General features: G+C 41.8%; 1 protein-coding gene across 2 annotated transcripts in view; it reads right to left on the reverse strand.

Moving 5' to 3' along the window:
- The window catches only part of LOC127634272 (phosphatidylinositol 3,4,5-trisphosphate-dependent Rac exchanger 2 protein-like), a 212,030-nt gene that overhangs the window by 112,685 nt on the left and 71,811 nt on the right, over positions 1-27,534 (reverse strand). For both annotated transcript variants that reach the window (XM_052113748.1, XM_052113747.1), the window contains exons 9-17: positions 26,799-26,948; positions 21,889-22,033; positions 15,121-15,221; positions 11,655-11,758; positions 11,500-11,549; positions 3,648-3,723; positions 2,907-2,979; positions 1,270-1,412; positions 787-879 (exon numbers count right to left, since the gene is read on the reverse strand). In XM_052113748.1, the coding sequence (XP_051969708.1) occupies positions 787-879; positions 1,270-1,412; positions 2,907-2,979; positions 3,648-3,723; positions 11,500-11,549; positions 11,655-11,758; positions 15,121-15,221; positions 21,889-22,033; positions 26,799-26,948 (935 nt within the window). The remainder of the gene's footprint in view (positions 1-786; positions 880-1,269; positions 1,413-2,906; positions 2,980-3,647; positions 3,724-11,499; positions 11,550-11,654; positions 11,759-15,120; positions 15,222-21,888; positions 22,034-26,798; positions 26,949-27,534) is intronic.

Here is a 27,534-nt window from a genome sequence, read left to right on the forward strand (position 1 = left end):
AAAGAAAGTTAAAACTCAGAGCAATATTTGTGGATTTTATGTCAAGGTTTAGGGATTCAATAAATGTATAAAGACCTAATTGAGTCCCATAGAGTCAAAACATCTAAGCATGTCTAGACTAAATGTCATCCTTGTGACACCAAAACGTGCAGAAGGAGATCTAATATGTTACAATGAGACTAAATGAAGATCAGATGTAGATATTAGCTGAAGTTACGAACTTCTTAGATTTTTTATTTTTCTCCTGAAAAACGACTCTAGTAATGCCATATGTCTCCTCTAGAAGTTTCAGAAGTGATCTCAACAATGTCTCAAATGGTGCTCAGATTTGCCAAAATATCAAAGTCTGCAATCAAATATCAGACAATACAAACATTTCTTATCTAATTCTTTGAAGAACAAATTATCTGAGCTATGCTATTCACATTCATTTGACAGCTATATACGTTTACTGTATGTAAATACATGTCTAATATTTGTCTATTTGTATTGCTCCCAAGGAAATTTGGAGAAACAACTGAGACAAAGTTGATACATTACTAAAAAGTAACCTCTGAGCAATTACATTTTACTCTGTGAAAACTTTCTCATGAAAACTCAATGCTGTGTAGTCTGATTTTGCCATGCCAATTTAAAAAAGCAGTAGTCTAGCCTTTATATTCAAAATGTGTTTGTGTGGAAAGGTCTGCAGCGAAGTCAGCAGAAAACAGCAGAACAGACAATGATCTCTTGGCTCTTAGAAAAGCAGGGCATCCATTATTAAAAGCCAGACAAAGTAACACTCACCTCAGCATGGGAACCTTTCTCCACTGATTTGACAATAGGTACTCTGTTACGATCCTCTAGAGTGAAGCCATAACCACCCTTGCTTGGCTTTATCTGAAACAAGAGTAAACATTTCACAGTTATCATGACTGAGAAAATTTGTGGTATTAGATCTTGAGGAAATGGGTAAACACTGAACCTTTTTTGTCATCCAGGGGAGTTCTATTACGATACATGCTTTGGAACCACTCTAATCATCTTAACTTCACTAATGACCACTATGAAGTTTCTTGTGGGCCACGTTTGTCAACCCAGTTTAAGCATAATGACAGGCTGGTTTAGCAACAGTCAAGTAAAATTACTGGTAAAGTGTCTAGTGTCAGAGCTGGCCTGGGTTCAGGCCCGCCGTACATGCCGAAACAGCAAAGCCCCATGTGAGTGGATGTCAGTGCACGCTATTGTAAGTATCATCAGCTTTAGGCTATTGCAGAGGGCATCTCTCACCAGCAGCGACTTGGCGATGACATTCTCCACTATTTTTAGATCATGTTTTATGGGCTTGTGTTTGGTGTTTGATCCCTCCATTTCTTCATCAGCAAAGAAGCGAAACAGAAGAGGCTCATCCTTAAATTCACTCTTTTCCAGAACTGTGAAAATATAAAAGCAAGAGTTTTAAGTCAATAAGCTCCCAATTCCCATTCAAATTAAAACTTCACAGTGGTAAATTAAGTAAACTAGTCCTGTGGTTTAAACAGCATTTTGCCAATTCTTTTATATATGCATGCATCTTATACAAATTGAGATTCATTTTAAAACTTAAATTAACTTTTAAAACTTTTAAAAGTGTGGCAAAAAGGTGATTAATAATGTTGAAAAATTGAAACGGTGATTGTTCACATGACCTAAACTATATACTCTCTCATATACTGTATATTCATATACATTTTAACCAAAAACCTGTTGACAAAATTAAGTCCATAGATATGTAATGTGTCAAATACCCAATTTTGTTTTATTTCAGTATGTTATGATGTTGTTCTGTAATTGAAACATCGTAAATCAATTTTATAGCAACTATTTTGTTTTATGTTTGGCTGCTGCTTGTCATACACTGCTTGAGGAATTAAGTGAGGTGTAAACTGAATTTTGTAACACATAAGAGGTGGAAACTTGTCAGTGTATTGGAATGACAAGAGCACAGCTAGAGAGGAGAGAGTGAAGAGAGAGTATAAAAGGGAAAGCTGTTTCAATGGAAAGTGGGTTGTTACGAAAGGCACAAGCCAGGATTTCAATCTGTCACCACAGCAAAACTCTAAACAATCCCTTCACTTTTGTAGTAAAAAAATTATAAATACCCCCAGCAAGAAAAAGGAGACCAGTGTTCTCACTTAAATGGGCTAGATTAGATAAAGCTGAATTTGTTTTAATGGTCACATAACTAAGTGAACCAGTTTATCTGGATAAACTCCTGTGATCACATTCAGGGTCAGATCCTAAAATGTAGCCAGTCAAGTATTGCGTTTATCCATACGTTTGTTGGTAGTTTGTCACGTATGAAACGTAATTGTAGGTTGCTGGGAGCAGCCCATCTCATGCATAACAGGACTTTGGCATTGAGTGCCCTGAAAACGAGACCTGAATCCTTCAAATATTCGGTTGCCATGACAACCAGAAAGACAAACTTGGATAGTGGAGAAGGTCAAGGCTTTTGTCGAGGGACAGAACATGCAAAATTCTTGTTAAAGCACTTTGTTACAGGAAAGGTTTTGCAATGTGAATTCGAATGAAGATCCCCAAATCCCTAAAGCAGCCAACAGTCCAGCCTGACCAGACTAGGAGACCAGCTGAGACCAGCAAACCACCTTAGGCTTCAGTACAGCAAGAAGATGAAAATATTACAAAATGGGGGACTGAAAAGTGCTCAAAACCCATCTAAAATCAGCTAACAGACCAGGTCTGGGAGACCAGCTAAGACTAGCCAACCATCTTTGGTTGGTTTAAGCTGGTTTTTCTGGCAGGATTGACTGGGACACAGAGAGGAAGTGAAGAAAAGGACAGATAGAATCCACCAAGGACAGAAAATTAAAGAAAGAAAATAAAGGCAGAATAAAGACAGGAGACTAAATAAATAGCAATCATACCATGATGCATGAATCCATTGTCACACAGCTCCACCCCTAAGATCAGAGCCTCTTCTCTGGTTCGGCAGTCACCCTTAAGAGCAGAAAAAAACAAGTGCCACAATCTTTGTCTGCTTGCAAGGGGTCAAATTGTCAAACACCCTCCCTTTAGTCCCAGAAAACCACATTTAAATAACACAAACACTAGTGTGGTCGAGTCACCACAGTGTCACAATTCTGAAGAGTCACTTGACTACCAGGCAATAATTTAATTGTCAAACACAATACATCATCTCATTGAACGTTGATATGCATGAATGTGAGGGTTTCCCCTCAATTTCTGAGCCACACTTCTAGTCCACAAGTCTAGTCCAACTCTGCCAACATTATGGTGAGTCTTTAGCAGACAGAACTTGACTCTGTGGCTAGACGCTGGTTAATGGTAACAGTGCAGTTCATTTCCAGCACATTTTAAATAAAAATGTAAATTAAAACCTCCTGTGGAGGTGCATGTGTTTCCAAGATGTCTATCGTATCATCATACCAAACAATCAGACTGACTCACTTTGGGTTTTTTCATTGTATGGAAAAAAGATGCAACTGAGACTAACATACTGCCTAACGTATCCTTCCGTGTTCAATGGCAGAAAAAAAGTCAAATATTTGGAACAACATGAGGGTGAGTAAATGTAACATAATTTTCCTATTTGGGTGAACTATCCCTTTAATGTCAAAATAGTACTATAAATATTCAAATCTTACCTGTGCTATCAGCCAGTCGATTAGCTTGTTTGCCATGACCACAGATTTATATGTTCTTAGATGATAATCTTTATCCCTGTGTGAAAATCAAGAAACATATTTACTTGAACAGGTCAAGAATGTGTCATCTCTGCAGTAGCCTTAAGAGTCACATTTTCCAAGCTGACCTTTAACCTTTGTCTTGAATTACAGTCACTTGACGAAGCTCCAGGGAGAGCTGTTCTCTGCTTTCACGTCACTACAACCATATTCACTACATATTTCAAAGTAAAAACAAGTCCTTTCCCTTATATTTCTTACTGTATTGAGGCTGCCACTTTTCACACGAACGAGAAATCTAAATTGACCCTATTTAATTTCTTAATACATGTTGCTGGTCTTATTGTGAATGAATCGCTGTGCATGTTATTCCAAAGAAAAAAAAATCTTTCTTTAAAATGGAAAAATTTGTTCAGCCTCTGAAATAACTTTCCTTTTTTACATTTAGATTTATGCATTTGGCAGACGCTTGTATCCAAAGAGACTTGCAGTGCACTTATTACAGGGACAATCCCCCCAGAGCAACCTGGAGGGTCTTCAGATTGGGAAGAATACCAATTCGCAAACAAGTGCCACTTCAGGGCGTAAAGTTGCCTGGTAGAGGGAGCTCTAGCTTGGTTGATCATGTCTACGACAGCAGGTGGTAGACCACATAGATTTTCCACATCCCGTTCATGGGCCAGACGTGGAGGTTCCAGAGGTCTGGGCACGGGTGCCAGAGGGTGCCCTGTCCCTGAAAAAGAAGGTCCTTCCTCAGGGGAATTCGCCAGGGAGGGGCTGTCACGAGGAGCGTGAGATCCGAGAACAAAGACTGTGTTGCCCAATAGGGGGCCACTAGAGTGACTTATTCCTCCTCCCTGACCTTACACAGCTCCCGTGCAAGTAGGCTCACTAGGGGAAATGCGTACTTGCGCAGCCTCCGAGGCCAGCTGTGTGCCAGCGCATCTATCCCAAGCGCACAACCCTGTTTGGAGTTGTCTGTGGTGACCAGAACGCATTGGGGCACCTTCTGAAGGGGGACTCCTGTCTGCAGAAAACAGAGGTCTATCCAGGTGTTGAAAGTCTGGTGGCAGCCGGGTGTGATGAACACACGATATGTGTAGCGGCGCCATGCTCATCTCTGGACTCGAGTCTGAAGCCAGTGCTGAAGCGGTCTCACATGCATCAACCCCAACCGGCGCGACTGCCGTGGAGGATGCCACAGGAGCCTCTGGAATTGTTTCAGGGGAACCGCTGTGCCTGGCTTGAAAAAGGTGAGGCATTTCAGCAAAGACTGATGCACTTGTTGGTGAGGCGCGCTGTCATTGAGACTGAGTCTAAATCCATGCCGAGAAAAGAGATGCTCTGAACCGGGGCGAGCTTGCTCTTTTCACAGTTGACCTGAAGCCCTAGATGGATGAGGTGCCTGAGCACCTGGTCCCTGTAGGCGCACAGTAGCTCTTGAGAGTGGGCTAAGATGAGCCAGTCGTCGAGGTAGTTGAGTATGCGGATGCCCACTTCCCTTAGCGGGGCAAGGGCTACCTCTTTGACCTTCGTGAAGATGCGAGGGGACAGGCCGAAGGGGAGGACCTTGTACTGATATGCCTGGACGTCGAACGTGAACCGTAGGAAGGGTCGGTGTCGAGGCAAGATAGAGATGAGGAAGTACGCGTCCTTCAGGTCTACCGCTGCAAACCAATCCTGATGCCGGACGCATGTTAGAATGTGTTTTTGCGTGAGCATCTTGAACGGGAGTTTGTGCAAGGCCCGGTTGAAAACTTGCAAGTCCAGAATCAGACGGAAGCCGCCATGTTTCATGAGGACGATGATGTAAGGGCTGTAGAAACGCTTCTTCATCTTCGAGTAAAAGGGTCGCGATCTCCGCACGTAGGGTGTTGGCGTCTTCGCCGTGCAACAAGGTAAAGTCCGGGGTGCCGGGATTGCCGGAGTGTGGCATAGGGTTGCAGTGAGAACAGCAGGAAATAACTATTTTATTGAGAATGTGGGTACCACAGCCCGAAGGGGGTGCGGCAAAGGAAATAAGGGTAAATAATTCTCCTACCGGCCCTCCACCAGGGGATGGAGTGGTCTGTTTACCAGCTCCGGAGCAAAAGTCTCGTTCCCTGGGTCGTCTGTCTCAGGGAGCCTTCCTGGTCCTAGAGGACATCTGAGAGACGGGGGGCGTTCGCTTCCTGGGGTTCGCTTGACGCTGGGGTTTGCTTGACGCTGGGGTTCGCTTGACGCTGGGGCTGAGAGCTGGGCCCAGGTTGAGGCAGAGCTGTGTGGCATTTGGAAGCAGCAGAGGGATGCCCTCGGTGAGCAGACAGAGCATATTTTGCTCCACGGCCTGTGCTGGAACGGCGGCAAGTCATGATGTGGGAAATGGCCTCCATCTGTTTCTTCACTGGTGAAAACTGCTGGGCGAAGTCGTCGACGGTGTCGCCAAATAGGCCGAGCAGGGAGACGGGGGTGTTGAGAAAGCGGGCTTTGTTTACCTCCCGCATCTCGACCAGGTTCAGCCAAAGGTGACGTTCCTGGCCATCGCCTGCCTGAGTGCCCACACTGACCTTCGTGGCCTTCGTGGCCCAAAGGGTGAGGTCGGTCGCAGAGCGCAGTTCCAGCAGCACGTCGGGGTCAGGACTACCCAAGTGCAGATCTTTAAGTGCCTTTTCCTGGTGGACTTGCAGGAGGCCCATGGCATGCAGGGCGGAGGCAGCCTGTCTGGTGGCACTGTAGGCTTTGGCGGTCAGTGACAACATCATAATACAGGCCTTGGAGGGGAGCACCGGGCGATCCCACCAGGTGGCGGCATATTCTGGACATTGGTGGATCGCAACCGCTCTGTCCACCTGGGGGACCTCCAAGTACCCGTGGGCCGCCACGTTGTCGAGGTAAGTGAGAGCGAATGAATGAGGAGGTCGTTTGTGGGCAGTGAAAGTCAGCTCATCGTGCACCACCGGGAAGATTGTGAGCAGCGCCCAGAACCGAGGAACCAATCATGTATCCGTATCACGTATCACGGTGGACCGGGCAAGCATGTCGGCCATCTGGGCATCAGCCATCCAGTTGAGTCTTCAGAAGGCAGAATCTTTAAAAAGATGCCCTTTAAAAAGGAACGTCCTGAAAAGGACGTTCAACGCCTGCTGTGTGTGCTCTTTTAGAGAAATAAAGTCTTTTAGAAAAAATATTCTCTTTTAGAAGCGCTGTCGAAGCGCCCAGGGACAAAGCTGCACTGAAGCGCCGTAGATCCAACAGCAACGCTCTGCAGAGGTGTGTGGAACAGAAGTGATCTCAGCTCGCTGATCGCACAATCGCTCGGCTCCGAAGAAGAAATCTGAATGAACAGATGCACGATTCCCTCCTTTTATACCCTTATGTCAGGGGGAGGGACATGCAAATTCTGTCTGCCAATTTCTCATTGGCCTTTTCTCAAGTTAAGGGGTAACCGAGGCTTTCAAGAAAGTCCCCTAGTGTTGCTTCATTCGTCGAGTGAGCGACAGATGGGGAACTCAGTTTTCAGTTCCCTAATGTCATTGTTTTACAAAGCATTTTCAAACTGGTTGAGAAAAATGCTGTTCTAGTGTAGATGGGAGGCATAAACATAGATAAATCAATAATCTTGCAATGCTAACCATATTAAGTGAAAGCAAATCGAGTTTAGTAGACACTGACAACTTTTATTAATGCACAAGAGTTTAGACTCAAAAGCCAAAGTCACTCTATGAAACCTCAGTGAGCAACTGAATGAATGCTATGCTATGAAATTTATTTTGTGTAGATATGATTTGTTAGTTTAGACCGCTGGAAGAAATTTCAAGAGAGAGCTCAAGTTACAAAAGCTGCATCCCCACTCCAGTAGAGGTCAGCAGGTGCCTCTTGGTCCATTGCTGCCCAGCTGCAGGGCCTGGTGTAGGCCTAATGGATACTTTGTGGCTGCTTCCAGACCACATAAAATCACTATGAAATGGAGCAGCAATTATCCCATGAAGCCAGGGGTCTCTTGAGGGACACACGCTTTGCAAGGCCAGAGAACTACAGCTCTGGAAGGCCCACACCCTCATGACTACTTAAACACACATACACAAGTTAAAATTTTACTCTGCAAAGCAGAAGACATACAGTCATGGCCAAAAGTATTGGCAGTGACATAAATTTTGTGTTTTGCAAAGTTTGCTGCTTCAGTATTTGTAGATAATTGTTTCACATATTTCTATGGTATACTGGAAAACAATGATAAGCGTTTATACATTTTATAGGCTTTTACTGGCAAAAACACTCAATTTATGCAAAGAGTCAATATTTACAGTGTTGACCCTTGTTCTTCATAACCTCTGCAATTCGCTCTGGCATGCTGGATATCACCTTCTTAGCCAAATCCTGACTGATGGTGATCCATTCTTGCCTAATTAGTGCTTGGAGTTCTTCACAATTTGTGGGCTTCTGCTTGTCCACTCGCCTTTTGAGGATTGACCACAGGTTCTCTATGGGATTAAGATCCGGGGAGTTGCCTGGCCACAGAGAAGTGGCTTCTTTGCTGCCCTTCTTGACACCAGGCCATTGTCCAAAAATCTTCGCCTCACTGTGCATGCATATGCACTCACACTAACCTGCTGCCAATAATGAGCAAGCTCTACACTGGTGGTGACACGATTCCGTAGCTGACTCCTCAGGAGGTGACAATCCTGGAGCTTGCTGGACACTCTGGGACATCCTGAAGCCTTCTTCAATGCAGTTGAACCTCTCTCCTTGAAGTTCTTGATGATCCGGTAAATGGTTCTTTCAGGTGCAATATTCTTTGCAGCAATTTATTTGCATGTGAGGCCATTTTGAAGCAAAGCGATAATGGCTGCACATCTTTCTTTAGAGGTAACCATTGCTAACAAGAACACAATGATTGGAAGCAATTCTTCCCTCCTTTTATAGCAAACAGTCTGCTCTTATAATCCAATCAGAATGATAGAGTGAATTCACCTGACTAGTTCTCGTTCACAGTTTCCTAGGTGCTGCTGATATGATTAGTGAAATTATGTTGGCTGTTCATTTTGTGCCAGGACCAAAAAACTGTGAAATTTGTGGTAAAGTGCAAAAGCTTTTTGCAATTATTTAAAATGCATCTGATCACTCTGCACAATAATATAGAAAAATGTGAATCAACACCACAAAAACTGAAGCAGAAAAATGCCTATACTTTTGGCCAGGGCTGTACATCAACACTGTCCAGAAGTGCTGCCGAATTCTCTGGGCTCAGTCTCATCTTTAAAAAAAAGTAGAACAGAGAAACTGTGTTTTTTGTTATGAAGATTCCACATTTAAAAATGTTTTTATAAAACAAAGCAGGTGTGTTATCCATGCCACAAAGGAAAAGGGCCGCCCAAGCTTTTATTAGCATCAGGTTCAAAGCCAGTGTCTGTCAGGGCCCATGGCATAGGTAACTCACACATATGTGAGAACACCATGAATCCAGACAGATCTCTACAAATTTCGGAGCAACATATACAGCCATCCAGCACCGTCTTTTCCAGACACGTCCCTGCATTTCAACAGGACAACTTCAAACCACATACTGCCTGGATTTCAAGTGTATGGCTGTGTAAGCAGAGAGTGTGGGTGCTAGACTGGCCTCCCTGCAGTCCTGACCTATCTCCAATTGAGAATGTGTGGTGCATTATGAAGCACACCATATGGCAATGAAGACCCTGTACAATTGTGCAGCTAAAGACCTACATAATGGATGACTGAGGGATAATTCCACTCTCTAAACATGGTGATGTTTCACAGTGGTAAACACTCGAATGTCCCAACTTTTTGGAGCATGTTGCAATCATCTGATTTGAAATGATTGTACATTTTCAAAAAACAATGAAATTCACAAGGAAAAACATCATATCTGTAGTTGTAGTGCTTTCAATATAGCAAAGTGTGAATAGAATTTACAAATCACTCCTTTTTGTTTTTATGACATTTTCAGACTTTTTTGGAGTTGGTGTGGCAGTATTTATTTTATGTAAGGAATGTTTCTCACCACACAAAGGATTTGAGGGAACACCAGGCAAGCTGGATGTTTTCTATATGGGGAAAGCGTGGGCATCAAACCCCTCCTGATCTCCATATCCAGCAGGAAATACCAGATAATTAAATTGCTGTGTAGCTATATTCTCTAATTGTAGTTACATAGAGATGGTCGGCATAGGGTCTAAGAGTAGAGAAATACGTTTCTATAGGAGTTTGTAATTGTTCATATTCCAGAATATGATTCCAGTCATTTGCAGTGCAGTCCTGACATTGAATAGCCACATAGAAAGACACCTTTACCACTGGCACAACCCAGACTGAGAGAGACAGTCATGGATAACTTGGTGTAATGACCATTTCTTTCAACTGTCATTGTGTCCAACTTCATGAACTAGGACTAGACAATGGCAGACAAATTTACTTAACTATGGTGTCCCACCACCATGTTGACTTTCACAAATTCCCAAACTTAACTATTCTATCTAGATAGAGAAGTGTACAAATCCATTACAGGTCAATTCTGACTTGATCAAAGTTTGTTTGTTCAGCAGACCAGCTATACACTAACCATAGAGAAGTCAAATTCAGTGTAAATATGAATGTCAACATGATCTCATTAGTGTCCATATATATTTGTATGTAAAGTGATTTTTAATTTTTTTTTTATGGAATACAGAATTCATGGTAATTGATTTTATAAGGATCTGTCTATCACGACCAGCCCACAGAATATAATTACACAGTTTAATGTCAATGCATAAAGTGTTAACTGTGGAGTTTAAATAAATTTAATTGTGATAAACATAGCATTTATTATAAATACAATAAAGTATCATCGAATCTCCTTTCATTTTTATGAATACAATAACATCTTTTTGGGTGGAGGGTACAGTTTATAAAATACACATTCTTCTTCACTGAATTACAGCCTGTACAGCTGAAAACATCTTGCTTTGCAACTCACATTTGGTGCCCCTCCATGGACATTTCACCTGGAAAATGGAGCTCACTTTTGCATCTACGCCCAACAACAGTTACCGATTTGGCCACTTGGGGCAGAGTTTCGAATTTTGGTAAACACAGAGCGATTATTATTAAAGAAAAGTCAACCTACTGTTTCTGATTCCACTATAACATCAGTCTGAAAACTAAACCTAGAGCATTGATAATATTTTTACGTCTCAAAAGTTGTACATGTGTTCATATATTTACCAGTGTCTGACCAAATGTAAGATAACAAAGACAAGGACAGTTTTAGTGCAAATACCTACAAATACAAACAAAGTCACATTGTGAATGTACAGTAGGGTTTAAAAGTCTGAGACCACATTGAAAATATTAGAATGTTTTTTCCATTTAAACCTAGATATTGACAAATTTGTAGGGTTTTGAAATGTTTAAAACAAAGCAAACTTGTTATGTCCTTTGTATAAAAGGTCAGATCTCCTTGATTCCATTTATGGTGTACAAAATTATAATTTTTCAATTAAACTTTTCACTCAAATGGTCATGTTGATAATATAATGTGAAATGTATGTACAGTATTACTGTATTAAAATTTGTATCAAATTAGAAAAATGCATTTTGACTAGTGGTCTCAGACATTTGGACCACTGTATACTGTAAATGTATGCTCTGCTTTTAGATAAATTCCTCCAACACAGCAAATCTTTATCTAACAGACCCCAAACTCACATCTGTTTTCCTGTAGTTGCTATCTTTAGATAGGAAGGAGAAACAGTGGGGGTGTGAATGCACCTGGCAAAGCTGGTGTAACTGCAGCTAGCTGTAATGATGTGGAACTAAGATACTGGCCTCTTACCTGATCACTGGCATGAATAAACTATGGAGTCGGCAGAACAGTCTCACACCCTGAGGGGAAGAAGGGCATTTGTTACCATATGCCAAAGTTTCCAAAACCACAGAATGAGACAGAGAGAAATTGGTCATTTAGCAGAGCAGGGCTGGTTGAGTTACCTTGGAGATGACATCCTGCATGTCACTGCGAGGGTGGTATGTGCCGTCGTCATATCGGAACCTATAGAGCACTGGCTCGGGCTTAAACTGGTGCTTGTCTGTAACTGGAATTAATTTAAGAGGGCAGAGATTAAAATCTTAAGTCTAACTTTAAACCTAACTCAAAAAGTAATATATATATATATATATACACACTAAATAAAAATATTTAGAAGCAGTTCCACATTAAATTATTTATTTCTTGTGTTCCACTTGTGTTACTCAGCAGTTACTTATCAACATTAACACTGCAAAATAAAATGTCACTAAAGCTGTTTTGTTTTATTTTACATGTGTGGGGAATGAAATACGAGGTTCAATGAGGCTGAAAGGATAGCCTTTGCTGGCATTAAAAAGTCTGAAAACAATGACACAAAAAAAGCTACAAAAACTTTAAGCAAGGAATTAAGAAGCTGTTAAGTGGAATTAAGATGCTTTAGGCACCATGTAAGCACAAACACAAGTAATATTACAGTAACATGCTTATTAAAAGTAATCCTGCTATTTTTCATCAATGAACTCTCAGCGAACACTCAGCAAAGGCTGAGATAGTTCTTGTTAAACCTGTAAATGCGAGCGAGTGGACAGGGAGCCCTAATGCTCAAATGTATTTCTCTCTGTTAGGAAGCGGTGAAGTGAAAAGTGATTTAGCATGAAGTCCTGGCTCATTGCCAATAATATGGTGAGTCTGAATTGAGCAGAACCTAACCCTCCACCCAAACAAATAACAAAGTAATAGCAGGCAGAGGACTAATCATGTCCCTCAGTATTACACAAAAAGCGACGTGTGAAGGGATGAATATTTGTAATGCTTTATATAAACACAGGCAAGTTATAAAAAGCCAGCTGCTCTTAGCAACTCGTCCCAGAACAGCGATGAAGTCAAGGTTCTTGAAATATTAAGAGAGCTATTTGTCCGACGTGCCATCTGTATAACAGAAACAAATTAATAAAGCACAAATGATGATGGTGAAGACCTATCAAGGGACTATTTGAGTCGAGAAATGAAAGAGATGAGAGTCAATTCCACTAGTTTTGACAGAAAACTCTCCAAAAGATTCACTGGGTCTTGGTCGTCATTAGTTCAATACAGAGTATTACAGTACACAGTTCACCCATCATGAAAATTCTTTCATGATTTACTCACTCTCATGCTGTTCCAAACTGTATGATTTTCTAATATAGTGACCAGGAGATGTCAAGCTCAAGAAAGGACAAAGAAAATATATGACATCTATATGACTCATGTTCTAAATAAGTCTTCTGAAGATATACGATAGCTTTGTGTGAGGAAAAGACCAAAATTTAAGTCGCTAGTCAAATTTGGTGCATGAAGACACATCGCACTAGATTTGGCTTTAATATCACATAAAGGTCTTATAACTGAACATGACAATGTGTTATTTGCCCCACAAAAAAAAAGAGTTTGGTATCAGGGCAAATTAGGGCAAACTTACAATTTTAACCAAATTAACACGGCCTATTAACAATATTGGGAGAGAAGACCATCTCTCTACATCTGCTTCACAGACATCAAGCAAGGAGTGTTTTTGTGCAGCTGTGAATGACTTGGTAATAAATAGACCTAAATATCTGAGCCCCTCCTGAGCCCAATTGAAGGGAAAAAGATGCTGAGAAAGCTTCTCAACTGGTAGATCGATGGGGAGCAATTCACTTTTTTGAAGGTTCAATTTATAACCAGAAAATTTGCCAAATAAATCAAGAATATTAAGGATTGATGGTAACGAAGAAATAGGGTTGGCTATGTATAAAAGAAGACAGTCTGCATAAAGGGAGATTTTATGAATGATTCCAATCCAATGTCCTCAAACTTCTCCTTGCTACGTAGCCAGATGGCCAGTGGCTCAATAGCAAGAGCAAATAGTAAAGCCAAAAGAGGGCAGCCTTGGTGCATGCCTCGATGGAGCGGAAAGGGTTTAGAATGTGTTAAATTAGTATGCAAAGATGCAACAGGGAAAGAATATTACAACTGAAAATATTATATCAAATTGGAACCAAAACTAAACTTTTTTAAACGAAAAAAAAAAAAAACAGATACTCCCATTCGACCCTGTCAAAAGCTTTCTGAGCATCAAGGGACAGAACAACCTCAGCAATGTCAGAGCTGGGGGAAAGGATGATATTAAGAAGCCTTCTAGTGTTATAGAAAGAGTGTCTCCCAATCATGAAATCTGTCTGGTCAGATGAGATTATGGAAGGCAACACTTGCTGAAGACGATGATCAAGGACCTTAGACAGAATTTTTAAATCCACGTTTAACAGAGAAATCGGCCTGTAACTACTGCAAAGTAGAGGATCCTTATCTTTCTTTAGTAACAATGAAATGCATGCCTCTGACAGAAAGGCCTCATTATATACTCTTTATAAAACTGGGGCTAGCACAGAGGAAAAGGCCTAGCAAAATTTGACAGTAAATCCATCATGGTCAGGGGATTTGCTGCTCTGAAGGGAATTAATTGCCTCTTGCACCTCTGTAATAGATACAGGCTTACCCAGATCATGTGTAGGGCCATCATTAACACTAGGGTATATTAGTTGATCAAGAGGGTTTGGGCCATTCCAATTTTTTGAACTGCATTCTGAGGAGTAAAGAAGTATTTTGAAAAAATCATCAATTCATTTCCTCAGGGTCGGAAACTATGCCACCCATATGTGACTTAATTTTAGGGATCAGTCTGGATGCACAAACTGCAAGGGATTGAAATGCAAGTAATCTGCCAGCTTTTTCACCAAATAAAAAAAAACGCTGCCTAGTGTTCAACAGTTGCTTTTCGACTTGAACTTACTTTAACTTACTTCTATGGGTTAGAAGTAAGTTATATTACGAATTAAGTTGAAGATGTTTTTTATAAATTGTGTGTGACAGAGCCAAAGAATATTGAGAGTTCAGTTTAGAAAATTGGTAAGATATTTCTGCCATCCTGAAGGTCTTAGATCTCCTCGTATGACAGACGAATGCAATTACTAGTCCACTTATATACTGTAGGCTTTGAATGCCTCCCACAGTGTGCTGCTGCTGATAGTAGAAGTGTTGTTAGTTTCAACATACATTTTTATATGAGATGTGAGAAAATCTTTTAACTCTTTTATGAAAATGTTTGTCATGTTTGAGCTTGATATCCTCTGGTTACTGTCTACTTCCATTGTATGGAAAAGAGCAGTGGGATCATTCGGCAAAATATCTCCTTATGTTCCATGGAAGATAGAAAATTATACAGGATACATGGCATGAGGGTGAGTAAATAATGACCAAATAATAAAGATTTGCCGAAATATCCCTTTAATTCAATTTCTGAGCATCAACTGTAGCTACTATAGCAATTTTTAGCAAGTACTGACATTTAGAAACCCATAATATGTTAGTCAGGGATGAAAGCTGATGGCAAAGAGTGGAAATGGAACTAACCGTGGTGAATGATGCCATTTTCCAGTAGGGCCTGACCCAAATTAACCCCCTCCTCAGAGTTATTGGTCTCTCCGATTTCCATCAGCCACATCACAAACTCACTGAGAACAGAGGCAGAGAACACATAAATAATTTGAGGACAAACAACGAGGGATCAACAAATGATATGAATGACTGTCAACAAAATCCATTAGAATTGACAGATGACACCACAGAGACAAGCTCAATAATGAATAGTCTTCCTGTGCAATGCGGTGGAGTTTAGAGGAGTCCAGTCACTTTTCCAAATGATGATGTAATATAGTTTTGAGACCCTCACATTTATTATCCTAGTAATTGTTGTTATTTATAAAAATATAAATAAATAAATAAAAGCTATATAACATGCTTCATTTACCGAAAATGATTATTCATAGCAGACAACAAAAACATGAGATTAATGAGGTGCACAGCAAAAATCATTTTCTTATTTTTGTTTCGTTTGATTAAAAATATCTATACATACAGTACATTAAACAAGCTAAAAAATATATATTTATTTGTATATAAGAATAGTTTAAAGAGAATGCCTATATGTCTTGAATTAGGTATATTTTTCCTTCATTACATTTGGTTACATTTATGCTTAGAAAAGCAAGAACTATTCACCAAAGTGGGAAAATATCTAAATATCTAAATATCTTAAACAATTTAGCTCCTCAAGACTACTGATTAAGTACAGTAAGTTCTCTCCTGCTCTTTCAATCTGTCTTGCTCTCTACCATCTTTGTCTTTTCCTCTTGACAGTTAAACTGAAGTTAAACTATCTGCCCAGTATAATATTGTAATTTTGTTGGGCAAAACCACAGGCTCAGAGGACAATGTCTGATTCTCTCTCTCCTTCCCTCCATCAATCAATTTCTACACAAAACCAAAACGAACATGCCCAGCTCCACCAGTGTAATCCTGTGGTTCTTTCCCAAGTTTAAAAAACCCAGTGGAGATACAGCATGAGAAACATCTCAAGACTCCGGCAGACTTAAAACCTCTATGTGTATGTTAGTGAGGGATTGAGAGAGCTAGAATGAGTGATGGATACAGAGAGAGAAGGAAAGAGAGCGACAGGGAGGAAATAGGCAGATCGACTCAGTGACAAGGTACAAATGTAAAGCATAACACCAGCAAGGCATGTGTGACAGAATGAGATTGAACAAGTACAACAAAAGAGAAAGAGACAGAAAAGAGAGAAGGTTTTGTCAGCCTGATATCAAATTCAAGTTGTTACCTGCATATTTACACAGTATTTACGTCACACAATTTTCCTGACAACAATATTGTCATCATTGAAATGACTAAAATGCTACTTAAAACTATTGGACCTAATTTACATTAGGTGTCTTTAACTACTCTGTAATTAAGCATTTGATACAACGAAATTTGATTCAACAAAATCTATTTTGATTGATTATTATGTGTTTGCTGCATTGTAATTACATTTAAAGTGCCTGCATTTATTTACAAATTTAGTTAGACTATTAACTCAGACTCAGTAAATAATGTCTTTATAGATATTGCTTTGTGCACAGGGGCATTGTCATTCTGGAACAGAAAAGGTCCCTCCTGAAATTGTTACCACAAAGCTGGAAGCACACAATTCTCTTGTATCTCATTATATGCCGTAGCATTGAGATTTGTCTTCACTGTAATTACTGGAATAGCCAAACCTATTTTTGGCCATACCGTTTACTTTTGTGCTTGAGCCATCTGAAAATGAGAGGAAGATAATGGAGGTGATATTTAGCTTACTTTCAGCCAGATGTAATACTTCTACATGCCAACACTACTTAACAAGCTTTTAAAAACTACACTTAAAAAAAAATATTTTAAGATTTATTTTTTGTTTTATATTTAGTTTAATTAATTAAAATGAACTAAAGCAACACAATTCCAGAACATTTAAACACAACTTGATTTTGTTTCATTATATCCAATTATATTTTTAAAATTGAAGTTTACGTAATCCATTTGAATTTGGACTACATGAATACTTTTTGAAGCATTGATGAAACTAGGCAGGGGATTTCTATTTTCCAGCATGCTTTGCATGGGACTGGATGGAGTGAACAAATGTTGAAATTAAGCGTTATTTTACACATTTTGAGCAAGATGAGAATAGGAGGAGATTTGTTAATGTTTAATGCTCTATTATATTGTATTTAAAAATAATGTGTATTAGGCTGGAGTTTTGGGGGTTACCATTGTGGTGAAGTATGGCACTTGATTGATTTGACCTAATCCAACAAAATTATGTTGGCTGAATGAAATTGACTTAATTTGAATGAAAGAAATTAAATTGCTTGTAAAAACTCTCAAATTCAAGGGTAATGAATTAACAAAGATCTTGCCTGCACAGTAAAAAATGTCAGCCCTAAAAAAATATTTTTACTTCTAAAGCTGGAAGAGTGACTCTTAAAAAAGGCAAACCCTGGGCAAGCATTTAGTGAACAATGCAACACATTTGCCACAACTCATAATTTCACATGCATATGAGCTTTGTGGAAAACTTTTTGGAGGAAATGTAGCCCATTTTACATGGGGAGAACAGTATGGAGGCAGAAAAAACTGAAACAAAAACAAATTTTTGGGGCAATACAGAGATAAAGGCAATACATATTTTCATCTTGGAGACATCACATTGATCAAAAATATACAGTCATATTGCTGGATGAGAGTCACAATTAAAATAGTAACAAACTGGTGGACAACGCACACCAAGCGTGTACTGTTAGGAATGTTTGCCCAGACAGAGATATAATTTCACAGGTTTGGTTGTAATATGGTTCTCCCACACACACACACACACACACACACACACACACACACACACACACTCATGAACAGCAGCCACCTCTGATCTCTTTCCTTAATGAATACATTCCTGTTCTAGACCTCAATGTCTTTGTATTGTCTGGAAACACTGGGGAGAAATTTGTGCCCCACTTTAAATCCATTTACAATGTAATCCGGCCACAACTACGAACAGTTAGTTTTTGAGGAGGCTTTATATTTCTTGTCTTCTTTGAACAGAACATTTTCAACCAAAAATGACATTATAAAGAATAACAGTGAAAGTCTTGTTTGTGGTTGAATGTCACTGGTTTGGGTGTCAAGTGTATGGTGACATCTTAGAAAATCTAGTCTTATTGACATCTAAGATGTTGTATATTCTGAATGCCTGTTGCAGAGACTTCTGGCTTGCCCATTTAGCCTAGTTAATCTGAGTTCAATCTGTGGTTTATAAAACCACACTTAAAACAAAAGAGATCAGAGAATGAAAAATACAACGCATCTTGGAACAATTATTTCAAATACTATTTTCTGGTGTTGCTGTCGCATAAAGCAGACTGCAGATGTTCACACTTGCACTTTTTGAAGTAGACCTTTCCACCACCTTTTCGATCAAGTCAAACTTCTATAAGTATTGAAACTAATGTTTACATTTACATTTATGCATTTGGCAGATGCTTTTATCCAAAGCGACTTACAGTGCACTTATTACAGGGACAATCCCCCCCGGAGCAACCTGGAGTTAAGTGCCTTGCTCAACGACACAATGGTTGTGGCTGTGGGGATAAAACCAGCGACCTTCTGATTACATGATTACCAGTTAGCTGACCAACTTCTAGCTGGTCTTATTTCATTAGCACTAACAAAACATTCAGCTCTTACGTAACTAATTCCATGCGCACTCTACAAGGCTCTGTGTCAAGACACCAAAGATTTTAGCCAGTCCAGCACATGCTCATTACCGTTGCTCTTCTAGTGTGCACACTTGTTATTTGGACACTTAAGCCACGCTCTTAAAAATCTCTGAACCATATCAAACCAAGTGGCATTTATTTGAACTTTTTGTTAGTTTTAAAATGATAAAACTGTAGATATATTGTAAGACATGCAGTACTTGCAAAAGTTTTACGCGCTTGTGAAATGTTGCATTGTGAGGATGTCTTCAAAAATAATGTCATAAAAAGTTTTCATTTATCAATTAGCGTCATACAAAGTCCAGTAAACATAAAAAAAGCTAAATCAATATTTGATGTGGCCACCTTTGCCTTCAAAACAGCACCAATTCTCCTAGGTACACCTGGACACAGTTTTTCTTGTTTGTTGGCAGATTGGATGTCTCAGTTGCTTCTGTCTCTTCATGTAATCCCAGACTGGCTCGATGTTCAGTGGGGGGCTCTGTGCGGGCCACGTTATGTGTTGCAGAGCTCCCTGTTCTTCTATTCCATTCTACACTATTTGCAAAAGGAATGTTCGTGAGCTTAAAATTTACATTTCCTATTGAAACACTAAAGCTGAAGATATAAATAACCAATGCCTAAGACTTTTGCACAGTACTTGTAAGTATTTGGACACTTTCTGGTTGTCATACTTAGTGAAACATGCCCATAGTAAATGTAATGAAGTACACCTGTGCTTGCTCTGCTAGGACACCTGTGTGAACTTGAGGGTAGCTGACTTCAATCATCAACTAAAAATGACCCCAGGAGCTAATTCTGAGAAAAGATCTAGCATCATCTGTTTGCAGATACCACTTAGTTTAATATTTTGTTAATAGTGTAATTAAATTAATAGTGTGCATTTTTGAGTTCAAAAGTGTGCAAATAATTCTTGGGGGTGCTGTATACATTGTAGCAATCTCATAAGTGTGATAACATTCTCTGTACGTTGTTACCTCAGCAGTGTCTCTGAGCACAATTTTTAACACAAACTGGTGTTCTGCAGGGCGCTCTGGGTATCATTTACATAAAACAACAGGCAGATTTACACTTTTAAATAAGAACCAGGAATACAAACATCCAACCATTGATCTTAAAAGAAGATTTACAACCACAAAGGGCCTGGATAATTTGTTTTTTATAGCTAACCAACTAAGACACATAATTCCAATTCTTCAAGGAAAAAATAGCCAGATGGATACAACGATAGAGGAAAAGGGCAAATTTAAAAGCACATGAACTGAAGGAATAATGAAAGTGATCCTGACTTCAAATGTCAGAGCTCAATAATAAGGATGGCCCTATGGCCCAGAACCAATGTAAGAGAGTTTCTGACCAGTTGACTGAACTGTCACTTGCCCCATCGGGGCCAATACAGTGTTGTGATTACATCTTATATTTACTTATCATGTCCATTTTATTTTATGTCTTGCAAACGTATATACTGTATTTGGTTTCCTGTAATGTCTTGAATGGTAGCACTTTATAATAAGGTTCCATTCGTTAAAATTAGTTAATGAATTCGGTATCATGAACAAAGAAATAACAATATATTCTTTAAAGCATTTATTAATCTTTGTTAATGTTAGATAATACAAATCCAATTGTTCATTGCTGCTTAATGTTAGGTCAACTAATATTAACAAATAAAACTTTTGATTTAAAAAATGTATTACTATAGGTTTAAAATAACATTAACTAAGATGAATAAATGCAGTAAAAGTATTGTTCATTGTTATTTCATAATAACTAATGTTAACAAATGGAACCATATTGTAAAGTGTCACCTTTTGAACATTATGCTGATTTAAATTTCACAAAAGTAGCATTATCTAGATGGGTAACATGATAGGGGATATAGTTATACTGTAGGTAACAGGGAAACTATGACTTGTGATCGTCAATAAGAATGGGTTGTACATTAAAAAATAATCAGTAATAGTGTAACATTCAATAATGTCATTTTCTCACAAAAGTGTGTCATGGAGTTAAATTATATTTAATTGTAGTGTAATTATAGAATACAAAAATTCTGGCACATATAAAAAACATTAATATAAAAACATCATTATCATCATTATCATTGTTGTGTGTAACGAACCCCGCTCCTCTAGTTCGCTCCGCTTCCTCGAGCTCACACGCTCGCTCCCAATCACCCCCCTCGGGCTCTCACGCTCGCTCCCAATCACCAGAGTATTAGTTTCACCCGCACTCGTCCCAATCACTAGGTTATTCATATCACCTGCACTGCTCGTTTTTTCCCCTATATATATCACACCCTTTCGTTTCACTCTTGTTGGTTATTGTTTAGTTTACCCCTTCGCTTTGCCAGCTCTAGTGTTCCCCTAGCTCCCCTGTCTATTCAACTAGCTTGTCTTATTCTACTTACCTGTTATACTGATTCTGATTTCCCCGGCTTCGACCTTACGCTTTCCTCGACCACTCTTCTGTAGATTCGCCCCTTTGCCATATCCTGATTCCCGGCTCGACCTATCGCTCCCCATTACTACTCTTCTCTGGATTTGCCCTTTTGCACTTTTGCCTGCTCTTTAATAAAAGCAGTTTTCTTTTACATTGTGACTGTCTCTTCTTGTGCGGGTTACATTGTGGTGGGCCATTGAAAAGTAAAATCTGAACTACTGGGCCGACTGGGCCTCTAAGTGCTATTATATGTAGGTATCTGAGATCAATTTGTCATATAGATTGAGACCAGTTCAACTGCATGTAAAACTTTTCTGGCTGAAGCGGAGAACTATTAACAAGCTACCACTCCTCCTCACAAGTTCCATTATTCTGCACAGTTCTGTTATTTATGTCTGACCAGAGGTTTTCAAAATGAAATGTTATGTGACCACCTTCATTACTATCACTCATACAACTACACACTCTCATTCTCAGAATGTCACGCTCTCTCCCATTTAACCACAGGCCATGATCTCTGGTGTAATTTCTCCTAGAGTCTGTCACAGCCATTATCCACATAGTGATACGACTCTCACTGACCTACCTTCCAAGAAAGCACTTGGGGAAGGTGGTGAGTTTGCGCTTGCGATCCTTAATGAGGTGGACCTGTTTACTCATGAGGTTATAAAGCTTCTCGCCTTTCTCAGAGATCATCACCCAGGTGTCCTGCTCCATGCCAAGTCTCAATGCTGAAAGAGCAAAAAAAGAAGGGATTTCTTCTATATATATATATATATATATATATATATATATATATATATATATAGTATTGAGTACACAGTATATAATATATACAATAGTTTACGGTATATAATATTGCATATATAGTATAGAACAACTATTTGGAATACTCGATTTTGATTGATCAATGATGCTAGACTGCAGGCAAGTGTTTTTGTATAATGACCCCTAAACTGTATATTTTTATATTTTAATTTCTTTCATAGTACTCTGTGGCTTCTTCTCACATAATACAAAAAAGAATCAATATATAATTCCAAATATCAATTTATTAAATTTTTTAACAAGTATACTCTGTCTGTACGGGCAGTATAAACCTGTATGCCTTACTTATTTGAAACAGAAAAAACTCCTGTAAGACATTTAGACATTTATTTTATAGTTCACATTTTATTTTACCATGTCTTTACAGTATCTGTTATGTATTTCTACAATTAACTCCGTCGTCGGCAACCGTCCGTCTCGGGAGACGATGGTGTAGCTCGGTGCGTCTATCTGCACCGCCGGGAATGGCTGTACAGACCAATTCTAGAGTGGCAGTCCTTGCCGCACTGGGCGCAGGAGAAGGGGGATGGCTGGTCAGGCTGCTGTTGCCGCTGCTTCCGCCTAGCTCTCTTTGCCACGGCAGTGTCGTTTCGTGCCGCTTCTGCTTTGATTGTTACCTGCCGGACTGCTTGTCGCCAAGCGGAGCGATCATCAGCCAGTCTCTCCCATGCGCTGGGGGCAATGCCGCATTGCTTCAAGTCCTTTTGCAGACGTCTTTGAAGCGCAATTTGGAGCGCCCTGTGGTTCTGGTGCCTTCAGCCAGCTCGCCGTAGAGGAGGTCTTTGGGGATGCGGCCTGCGTCCATCCTCCTGACATGCCCAAGCCACCGCAGCCGTCTTTCAGCTGGCGTTGCATACAAACTGCTCATGTTGGCTCGTTCCAGCACCTCGGTGTTGGGGATCTTGTCCTGCCACTTGATATGCAGTATGCGACGCAGGCACCGCATGTGGAAGCTGTTGAGTTTCTTCTCGTGCCTTACGTAGGTGGTCCATGACTCGCTGCCATAAAGGAGCGTACTGAGCACGCAGGCTTGGTACACGCACAGTCTGGTCGTCTCAGTGAGGCTAGAGTTGTTCCACACTCGCTGATTTAACTTGGCCATGACTGCGGCTGCCTTGGCGATTCTGCTGTTGATCTCAGGGTCGATGGATAACGAACTTGAGATCGTGGACCCAAGGTACGTGAAGTTCTCAACAACGTCCAGGCTGTACCCGTCGATGCCGGTGTTTGGAGGGGTCTCTGCTCCCTGCATCATGACGTTGGTCTTCTTCAGGCTGATGGTCAATCCAAACTCCTTGCAGGCGTGTGAGAGGCAGTTGACAAGCTGCTGGAGTCCGTCTGCCGTGTGTGAAGTCAAGGCTGCGTCATCAGCGAAGAGCATCTCACGAATGAGTACCTCTGTGACTTTGGTCTTGGCACGGAGATGGGCTATGTTGTAGAGCTTGCCGTCCGACCTAGTGCAGATGTAGACACCCTCGCTGCAGTCTTTGATGGCGTATTGGAGGAGCATGGAGAAGAAGATACCAAAGAGTGTGAGCACAGGGCGCAGCCTTGTTTCACTCCACTGCTGACTGGGAAGGCTTCGGATGTTGCGCCGTTGTAGCATACTGTGCTGTGCATATTCTCGTGGAAGGACGTGACCACTGCAAGCAGGTGCGGGGGGCAACCAATCTTCTGCAGCAACCTGAAGAGTCCGCTTCTGCTGACCAGATCAAACGCCTTTGTGAGGTCGATGAAGGCGATGTAGAGTGGCATATGCTGCTCCTGACACTTCTCCTGCAGCTGGCGTAGTGAGAAGATCATGTCTACTGTTGATCGGCCATCCCTGAAGCCGCACTGGGACTCGGGGTAGACGCTGGAGGCGAGGGTCTGCAGGCGGGCCAGAGCGACGCTGGCTGAACACTTTGCCTACAATGCTGAGGAGGGAGATGCCCGGTAGTTGTTGCAGTCACTACGGTCTCCCTTGTTCTTGTACAAGGTGACAATGTTAGCGTCTCGCATGTCCTGGGGGATGTAGCCCTGTTCCCAGCAGAGACAGAGGAGGTCATGAAGTGGTTTTAGCAGGGCTGGTTTCCCGCTCTTTAGAACCTCGGGAGGGATTCCATCGCTCCCTGGCGCCTTCCTGCAGGCAAGGCAGTCGATGGCTTTGCTGAGCTCGTCCATGGTTGGTGGGGTATCTAGCTCCTCCATGACTGGTAGGTCTGGGATGGCGTTGAGAGCCGTGTCAGTCACCACGTTCAGCGTTGCGTATAGCTCAAGGTAGTGCTCCGTCCATCGCTTCATCTGCTTTTCCTGGTCGGTGATAACCTCTCCCGTCTTGGACTTGAGGGGGGCGGTCTTGGAGGGGGTTGGGCCTGTTGCCTTCTTGATGCCCTCGTACATCCCTCTTGCGTTTCTTGTCTCGGCAGCTCTTTGTATGCTGCTGCAGAGGTCTAGCCAGTAGGTGTTGGCGCAGTGGCGGGCGGTCTGCTGGGCTTTGTTCCTGGCAGTCCGGAGGGATTGTAAGATACTAGGGCTTGGATTGGCCTTGTAGGCCAGAAGGGCTTTCCTTTTGCCTCAGTCACGGGCTCCATTTCTTCCCAGTGTGCCTCGTACCAGTCGACATTTTTCCGCTCCTTCTTCCCGTAGGCGGTAATGGAGGCGTTGTAAACCAGCGTCGCGAGGCGGAGCCACTTGGAGTCGATGGTGTCATCTGCTGACACTCCTCGCTGAGGGCGTGTTCCAGCCTGCTGATGAACTGCTGGGTTTTCTCAGGATTGCTGGCGCAGCAGGCATTTATGCGTGGGCGACCCTTCTTCTTGGAGTGGTACAACCTTTTTGGTGTAGTGCGCACCTTGCTTGCTACGAGGGCGTGGTCCGTATCGCAGTCGGCACTGTGGTAACTGCGGGTGAGGAGGACGCAACCAATATCCGCTCTTCTGGTGATGACCAGGTCAAGCTGGTGCCAGTGGCGGGATCGGGGGTGCCTCCATGACACCTGGTGGATCTCTTTACACTTGAAGAAGGTGTTGGTCACACACAGGCTGTGGTGGCACAAGAGCTCGAGCAGTCTCTGGCCATTCTCGTTTATCTTCCCCCTCCCAAAGCTTCCGAGGCAGGTGGGCCAAGCCTTGTGGTCAGCTCCTACTCTTGCATTGAAGTCTCCTAAGAGGAAAAGGCCTTCAGTGCTGGGCCACCTGGATATCGCTTCATCTAGGGCCTGGTAAAACTCATCTTTTTCCTCGGCGGTGGAGCAGAGGGTTGGGGCGTACACGCTGAGAATGTTGACTGGGCCAGAAGACGTTGACAGCCGGAGGGTGAGTATCCTCTCTGTGCCTGCTGTGGGGAGCTCGGTGAAACTGACAAGTGTGTTCTTCACAGCGAAGCCAACACCATGTTGCCTGGGTTGGTCTGGGGACTTCCCCTGCCAGAGCCTGGAAAGTGTAGTTTGTTTCCCTGATGGTGCCGTTGTCAGCCAGCCGGGTCTCCTGTAGGGCGGCAATGTCGAGGTTCAAGCGTGATAGTTCCCTGTCAATGACGGCCGTCTTCCTTGCGTCATCGATCTGCAGAAGGTCTGCGGTTAGTCCTGGACACATAGTCCTGACGTTCCAGCTAGCGAAACGAAGAGCTGGAGGCTTCTTTCTTGGTTCTTGCTTTGACTTGCCTGGTGCGAGTGTTTAATGGCCCACTTTTCGAGAGATGCCTCTCTAATCCCCACGAACCCAGTGGGGCAGGTGAGCCATGGCGGGACAGCACCTTACTGGCTGGGGGCTGCCCAGCTTAAGGCGGGCGGTGGCTGTCCAATGAGGCGCATATGACCTCTCCCACCGTCAAAGGGGACCCCTGGCGCTCGCTTCCTTCGCCAATCGGACGAGCTTATAACCGGTAACTGCCCCCTCCCGTGTTGAGTCGACATCTTGCGATGGCGCTGGAGTGTCCTCTCCAGTGGAGCTACAGAGCCTGGGCAGAGTTATATGGAGAGCCAGTTGTTGCCCATGCAGCAGGCCCCCCCTCTCCGCGAAGCTGAAGAATCCAAGGGAAAGACAAAGTCGATACAACTTGGCTCCAGCTGCGCCGCAGGAGTTGCCGGTAAAGACAATACTATGTCAAGCCGCCTTAGGGACTCCAGCTCCGGATTTTCTGTCAGGGTTTACTCCCTTAGCCTATCCCCAGAAGGGGTATACCGCAAGGCAGCGGAGGTTTGGAATCAGAGTTACCTTCTCCTAGATGAGCTACCATCCAATGTTGACGAGCCCCATCTGCCCGAAGCGACTGGTTTTGAGGCGCCAGAGGACCGCCTTTGCCCCTTCTCCTGTTAGTGGAAACGGTTTCGCCGGGCTTAGTAGCTAAGCCACACGGGAAGGCCAGGAGCTGGACTGGGTTGTCAGAGGCTGTTTGAGACGCACACCATTGGGGCATTTTATAGAGAGTGGGAGCTTATCCCCACTACCACCCCCGGTTTTAACAACCTTCGAATACAATTAACTACTGTAGTAATAACTATAACAGCGCAATAAATGCAAATCATTGTTTTTACACAGTAACTACTTATGTAATTACATTGTAACACAGTAAAATAAGTGTGACTATTAAATCTTAAAACAAGACTTAATTAACTTTTGACATGCACACTTAGCTAAAATGTAAACTGTTTTTGTCTCAGAAGATTTAATCTCTTCACTACTCTACTTTTTCGTCTTTCCCGCTCTTTCAAAATGGCCTCCAGCCATTCCTGCTTCTCCTCCGGCGTCTTCGCCATGCAAACGAACCACTTGTTCTTCGCTGTGTTGTGGATCTTCCAGCCGTTGTTCACGATGTTCCCGCTGCTGTGGTAATCCGCTGTGAAAAAACACAAATGAATAATCAATGTCTGCTCGACAGTGAAGACTTTTATAGCCCTGCCAGGCCACTTCCTCACATTTTCCAAAACATATTTTCTTTGTCTGTGTGGCCCATTTGCCTACATGTGGCACAACCAGCGATGTTCTCCACTTCACATTCCTGTTTCTTTCCACATTTGTATGCCAGGCTATCTATCAAAGCAGCCCAGATGACAAAATGGATGTTCTTGGTCATAAACAAAGCAGTGTGGACAGCCTGTGCAAGCTCTAAAGTTCAGAGCAAATCACACATTCCCACATGAAACAGGCAACAAACAAAACAGCCTGAGAACAAAATGGATCACAGGCAGACGGCACAATGATTGCTCTAATTACAAGGTCGTGGAGAATCGACATGCTATTGAAACAATCCTGAAGAACAATACTGAAGCACTGATTGCATCAATATCTTTAGATTGTGTGCAACGCAGACAAAAATAGAACTTTTTTGAGGCTTTAAAATAAAACTGTGTGAAAGTTTAATAACTTTCATGCATTTTTCGGGATAAGTAGTTTTCTGTGTTCCAAATGTATGCTTTGCCAGC

This window comes from Xyrauchen texanus, chromosome 41 (genome assembly GCF_025860055.1).
Source record: "Xyrauchen texanus isolate HMW12.3.18 chromosome 41, RBS_HiC_50CHRs, whole genome shotgun sequence".
Lineage (NCBI taxonomy): Eukaryota > Metazoa > Chordata > Actinopteri > Cypriniformes > Catostomidae > Xyrauchen > Xyrauchen texanus.